Source organism: Drosophila montana, unplaced genomic scaffold, assembly GCF_035044405.1.
Source record: "Drosophila montana isolate Dmon_TW-CO22-7 unplaced genomic scaffold, ASM3504440v1 contig_3200_1, whole genome shotgun sequence".
In the NCBI taxonomy this organism is placed as follows: domain Eukaryota; kingdom Metazoa; phylum Arthropoda; class Insecta; order Diptera; family Drosophilidae; genus Drosophila; species Drosophila montana.
Genome location: NW_026998080.1, coordinates 7,533,411 through 7,540,137, shown reverse-complemented (window position 1 = coordinate 7,540,137; position 6,727 = coordinate 7,533,411). Strand labels below are relative to the sequence as shown.

Below are 6,727 nucleotides of genomic sequence, written 5' to 3'. Positions count from 1 at the left end.
GCTGAGATTCGGCGAATCTTTGCAGCAGCTGGCAGCCGGCTGCTGCTCCTGCCGCTGGACACGCTCGCTTAACGTTGCCGGCAGCGCAGCTGACGTCGACTGCAAAGTCGTTGCCGAGGCGCTGATGAAGAACAGCCCCGGCCTGAATTAGACGACGTCAGCGAGCATGACAAGGTCGGCAGTTAAAGGTGTCGCCAATTATAAGACCCCCCCGAAAACGACGCACACACACACACACACACACACACACTCAGGGCACAAAACTTTTGGTTGTTGCAGTGAAAACTTGCACCAATTAACGCTTCAGCTGTTTGCTGAAAACTGAAAACTCTTCAAGTTTTTCATATAATAACATTTTTGTGAGGTGCATTGGCCGGCGAGCAAAGCCCTCAGTCAATTTGAATTGTGCGCTCCTTTTAGTGGCTCTAGCAAAGCGTAAAGTTAGTTAAGGAAATTATTATGCCATTCTTTGGCGCTTTGAAGTTCTGGTTCTTTCCAATTCTGTAGTTGGTTCTAATTCAACTGCTCTACTAATTCTAATGCTACAGCAACAGACGTCTAACACTTGCCTCTAATTGCGCGCACACAAATAAACACGCCTCTGCATACACTTTCCAGCTGAGGCATTTAAGCTGTGTGTAAGACTTTGTATACCCAAGGAAAAGGAACTGCTTGAATGAAATGTCTATAGCTAAATTATAAAATATTAAATAATACTCAGAAAAAGGAAGTTTTAGAAAAGTTTTAAAAAACTGGCTTAAAAAGCGAAGAAACTCCTTTAAAATTATTAAACTATCAAACAGTCATGAATATATATAAATATATACATAAAAGTATATATGTATATATAAAGTATACAATTTGTTTTATAAAGTCTGTAGATACATTTAATCGCTGCTAAAGAAGATGTGTTCTCTCTCTCCTTAAAATATTTTGAAAATTTGCCGATTGATCGAATATTGTTTCCACAGATCCGAAATTTTTGTAATCCTTATATAATAAAACTCTGCTCTTAAAATCCCCGATTTATGATTAATATTAAACCCTTCCTGCAGGGCATTAATACCAAAGAAATACTTGCTTATAAAAAGTTAAAATTATAGGATCGTTTCATCTTTTAAATGTTACGAGTTTTATATTATATTGCTTATAAAAAATGCATACTTCAGGATACTATATTAATATAAAGGCATTTCTTTGTATTATAGGGCAACCTATATTTCAGACAAACTATAACTAATTTAAGGCACACCATATTTTAATTTAAAGCTCAGCTTTTACACAAAATGCAGCTTGAAACAGGCAAACAAATTCCTTGTATAATGAAAAACAGCTTTAAGCTTTTAAGTTTGTAGATTTTTGTTGGCTAAGAAAGCTTTGCTTGTAAAAAGTTCACATTAAAGCATTCAAAAACTTAATTCAAAAGCTGAGTTTATGAATTTTATATTTTAGTCAAACTATACTTGATTGAAAAGCTCTGTTTCACTTAATAGGCCATACAAAGCTGTCTTAAAAGTAGCTTTTAATTTAAACAAACTCAATTTAAATAAAAAGCTCAACTCAATTTTATAGGGCATACAAAATGCGGCTTGCAACAAACACACAAAGTGCTTGCTACAATTTCATATTGAAACAATTTTCTGTGAGTCATGCGCAGCTATTAGAGGAAATGGTGGCTGGCGAAAGAAGGCGACGATGAAGACGACGACGACGACGACGACGCCGACGACGACGCGACGCTGCTTCCAAGGCAAGCGCCAGGCCGATCGACATCCCGAGCTCAGCTGGCAGCGGCGTCTCAAGTGTGCGCGGCGTGGCAATTGCTAATGATGATCATAATGATGAACTGCCTCAAGCTGCCTGCGCCTAACTGAGTTCAAATCTAAACGCCGTAAATGCCAGCAACAACAACAACAACAACAACAATGAAAACAACAACAAAAGAGCGCGATGCTTTTATTTGATGTTGCTGCTGCCGGCGTCGCTGTCGCCGCTGCTGCCGCTGCGGGCAGCGCTGCTTTCTGCTCATCCGATGAGTTTCGAATACAACTAAATCAGAATTTTTATTCAGTTTCAATTGTTTAGCGAGTGCGGATCGGCGTTTGAGTTCGAGTCGCAGCGTAACAAAAAAAAAAAAATAAATCAAGCCAAACCAGAAACGAAAGCGGCAAACAAAAATAAAAGAAAACAAATAAAAAATAGAAGAAAAAAAAATGTAATTAAAATAAACGCAAAAAAAGAAAGAAAAGAATTTAAAAAAAGAAATACTTAAAATCAAAGCAAGTAAATTGAAATTGCGCTGCAGCTGTGCATGTGTGTGCATGTGTGTGTGTGTGTGTGTGATGTGCGAGCTTTCTTGTCATTAACCGTTTGCCAAAATGTCAAAGCGCAACGGAAGCTTGACAATCCAAATTACCGTTACAATTCTCAGCATAATTCGGCCGGAAAGGCGTTGAGATGTTGCCCCAGAAGCCGAATACTTAACACCTGAGTGAAATTTGGCGCAAAAAAAAAAACGATTTCTTTTTATAAACATTATACACATAAATTTTTTAAATATATTCTGAGCAGCTTTTCAATTAATCATTCATAATTTGGGTTTATATTTTTCTCAAGCTGTCATAATAAATTAATTGCCGGTTTTTTTCTTCTTTCCCCTGTCTATCGTTCGCTCTGGGCAACAATTAAAAGGTTTTGCGCGGTTTTAAGCTGTTTTGTTTTAAATTTTTGTTTTGTTTAATAATTTTTGATCATTTTTGTTTTTGGCTTTACATTTGGCCAAGTGCGACGGCAATGATGGCAATTGTATTTACGCATTGCTGAGCACTTTGTCATTCAAAAAAAAAAAAAAGAAAAAAAAATGCTAATTACCAAGTGGCCAAAAACTTGGGCCAAAAGGTCATAGGCTCCAGAACAGGCAATAGAACTTATGGCGTCATCAAGGAAGCCAAACGAGATTTTTTTTTTTTGGCCAGGTTAATGACACGCGCGCTCTGAGAATTGTTGAACTTATTTTTTCCAAACTGAAACATTTCAGAATTTCGTTGTTGCCTTCGCTTTTGGACTCGAACCCATAAATATGCGTTCTCCCACATCTCATCTTTAATGATCTGCATATTTTGGCAATATAATTAACGGTGAAAAGAATGTGAAAAGTAGCGAAACGTAACGCGAAAGCCACAAACTGAAGCAGTTATGCTCAAAGAAATGATGCCCACTGGCACGCGAACGTAACAGAAAGAAAGGAGACAGCAACAACAACAAGCGAAAAGAAAGAAAGAGCTTAAAAAGAAACAGAAGCTAAAAAAGAAACAGAAGGTTTCTACGCCGATCGCGCTTGCCGCTGTCTTTCAGTTCCCAAGCTCCCGTCGATCCAAACAGTCCACTCGAACTCCCCACAATAATGCCAAAGGAAGTGACAAAAAAAAACACAAAATAAGGGGAAAAAAGTTGTGTGTGTGCGTGCAAAAAAGGGAAATTATTGTTACCGCTCGCAAGTGAAAATACTCGAGAGCCTAAGCTAAGCAACCGGGCAAATGCGGCAGATGCTCAAAGTCCCGCTGTTCTGCCTGCTGCTGGCGCTGCAGCTGCTGCTCGCGAATCTGGCGGCAGCGCTCACAGTGGATAATCAGCTGGTCTCAGCGCGAAATGGTAAGCGTTCGATGTGGAGAGAAACCACAAAGCACAACAATTAACTCATCATCACAATTCTGATTAGGTTTTATAATCTTATTATAATCAACTGTTATTTGGTCGTTAAAAGAAACCAGACTCTAGTTAGCTTTTCTTAATATGCAAACAAGTTCTTTTGTTAAAGAGCGCTACAATAATATTCGCCACATTAGGCTTGACGTAGTCAGATACTTCAGTTGTCTGGGCTTTTTAAAAGCTATATATGTATATTATTGCTAGAGGAATTTGTTAATGATATTAACAGCTCGATCTTTGGCAAACCGAAAATTTAACACCCTTGTAGAATTATGGCTTAAAGGGGATCTACTGATCCGAACTCCCTGATTCATATGCACTTCCTGCTATAAAAACATGGAACAATGAATAGTTTAATGGAGTTCGATTTATGACTAAGAGAATAGACTGAAAGTTGGTGCGACGAACATGTATATATTCATATTGATCAGCAATATATATATACCTTATGGATCTGTTAATGTTTTATATACATTAAAAATTTCTTGACAAAAGCTTAACTTGTATGAATACTTTGTTCTTTTCTTTCTGTATCTGTTATTATGATTCTCGCTAAGATAAAAAATATAGTACAGTAAAAGTAAAGATTACCATGCTAGAAACTCCTAGTTTTAGCACTTGTCTCTTTGCATGTTGTTAACAAATTTAGTAAAATATTTAAATATTATTGATTTATCCAAAAATATACAAAAATATAAAAATAAATTTTTTTTTTTAACTTTATGAAATTCTTATGAGCTCGTGTCCGGGTTGGACCAGTAGTAAAATGCATGGATAAAAAATCCCCTTACTATATCTATAAGGAAAGAAATTTTAACCTCATCTGTTCCAGTTGTGCAGATTCTCGACAAGAGGATTGAAGGCTTTCAGGCTTCTTTGTAGCCCTGGAGCTGATTCCCAAGTGATTGCAGTGTTTTTTTTTCTTCCAGAAAACTTTTTTTTGTGTTCAGATCATACTCTAGGTTAGATAACGTTAGTGGAGGGAGTTTGCCCTCGACTCACTTAGACCATAATTTATCCATTGTGGACTGATCGATCTTCCGTTCTCCCAGAACCCAAAAAAACTTTCCTCACTTTACTTTAAATACAGCGCCGATATTTCTAAGCTAAAGTTACTCCCTCAAATATTTTCAATCATTTTTTGTTATCTAATTATAGTCAAAACCAGTACAGATCATAAAGTCCATCATGCAGCGTAGACACAACCTGCACAGGGCAATAAATAGTTTTTTTTGTTGTCCCATTTGACCTTTTTGAATTATTCATGGGGCCTGGTTAGTGGCAAGTGTTGGGGCTGGAGTCGAGAGTTCTATGGGCCACACATGGGGCTAATGGCAGTCAACTGCGTCCGCACGGCACGCAAGCCAAATAAAATGTACAAATTTGAATAAAGAACAAAGCTGAAACGTGGACACAATTGTGAGTGGGGGGAGGGCCATAAAACTAACCTACCGTACAGTGGAGCAAAAATGCTGCGAATGGCCTTGAAAGTGCAAGTGTTGACCGCATGATGAGATCATTGCAAATGGAATTTGGAGTCGGAAGTTGCCAGTTTGGAGTTCAAAGGGGTGTACAGGGAGGGAGGGAGGTAGGGCGGCTGCATTACTCAAGAGTTGCACTTTTTCTGGCACTTTTCTTTTGGCCAATTGCAGTTGGCCAATTAGCCAAGTTGTTTCGATTTGTAAGCGTCTGATTTGTTTTGTTTTGTTTTCGCCGCGCAGACTGCTTCGAGCGGATCGCTTTGGAGGCAATGCTGCCATTTGAGAAGACCTTCCGCACCGAAGACACCAACTCGCTGAAGATGTGCAAGGAGAAGTGCCTGCAGGCGGGCGAGAAGTGTCAGGCCATCTCGTTCGGGTGAGTGCTGGCGAGGCGGAGGAGCAGCAGTTGGACAATTGCAATTGCGATTACCCAATGTTGCAAAATAAAACGTTTCCACTTCTTTTTCTTCTTTCTGTTGCAGTGTGCATCGACGCGGAAACGGCACATGTCAGTTGTCATCGGAGCAATATGGAGGCGGCGGCGGGGGCAGCGGGCGCCCGGGCGGCGTCATTTTCGATCCCGACTTTGATTTGTATTCGCGCAAAACGAATTGCTTTGATCTGAGCGACAATTCGATTGGCGCACCGAGTCCCATCAGCACGGGCGTAACGCCCGTGAATCTGCCCAATCGACCGCTCGATGTGGGCAATACGCCCGTGCTGGTTGTAGATCCAACGCCGCACACCAATCACCCCGAGGCGCCGCAGCCGGTGCCCACGCCGCCCGGTGTCGGGGATCGCTTGTATTTCTCCCACGAGATTTATCCACTGTACAAATACCCGACGCTCTATGAGCACAACTATCCGGCGCCCAATGAGGAGGTATATATACCCGGCGGCTATGCGGCCAATGTGCCCGAGGTGGACGAGCGTTACCGGCCCTCCTATGGCCCTATGGATGAGGAGGGCATACGTCCCACGCCGCATGGCCCGCCACGTCCCATCTTTGGTCTGGGCTATGGCAATGGCTATAGCTATGGCACACCGGAGCGCTATGCGCCCACGACTTTGCGTCCCGCGTCGGGCGAGCGTCCCAGCTATGCGCCCAGACCGGATTACGGCAGCGAACGACCCGATTATCCGCATCCTTCGCCGGCTCGTCCCTTTGACAGCTCCACATCACCTGGCTACGGACCACGGCCCACATCCACCTATGATGGACCCGGTGAGCCGCGCCCAGACTATACTAATCGACCGGATCCGCCGCAGCATACAGCTCACGATGGCGACGGCTATGGACCTGGACCGGGCTCTTCGGCGCGCCCGCCTGCCTACGATAGACCACCGTCCCCCCTGCCTCCTAGGGATGAGTATATGCGTCGCAACGGCAGCGCGATGCGACCAGATGGTTACTATGATGACGATAAGACCATAGCCACCTATTTCAATCCCGAGGATTATGTGCACAAAAGTAAGAGCTAACCTAATAAATATCTTAACTGTCGGGAAAACCCATCGGAATTCCATAAAGAGGGATC

The 6,727-nt window shown here is 41.8% G+C and overlaps 1 protein-coding gene across 1 annotated transcript; it reads left to right on the top strand.

Moving 5' to 3' along the window:
* Positions 1 to 3,435: 3,435 nt before the first annotated feature.
* On the top strand, positions 3,436 to 6,671 carry LOC135432536 (uncharacterized). Its single transcript, XM_064688262.1, has 3 exons — positions 3,436 to 3,651; positions 5,430 to 5,565; positions 5,672 to 6,671. Exons 1-3 carry the CDS (start codon positions 3,537 to 3,539, stop codon positions 6,669 to 6,671), a joined length of 1,251 nt encoding a protein of 416 aa, XP_064544332.1. The 5' UTR covers positions 3,436 to 3,536.
* The last annotated feature ends 56 nt before the right edge of the window (positions 6,672 to 6,727 follow it).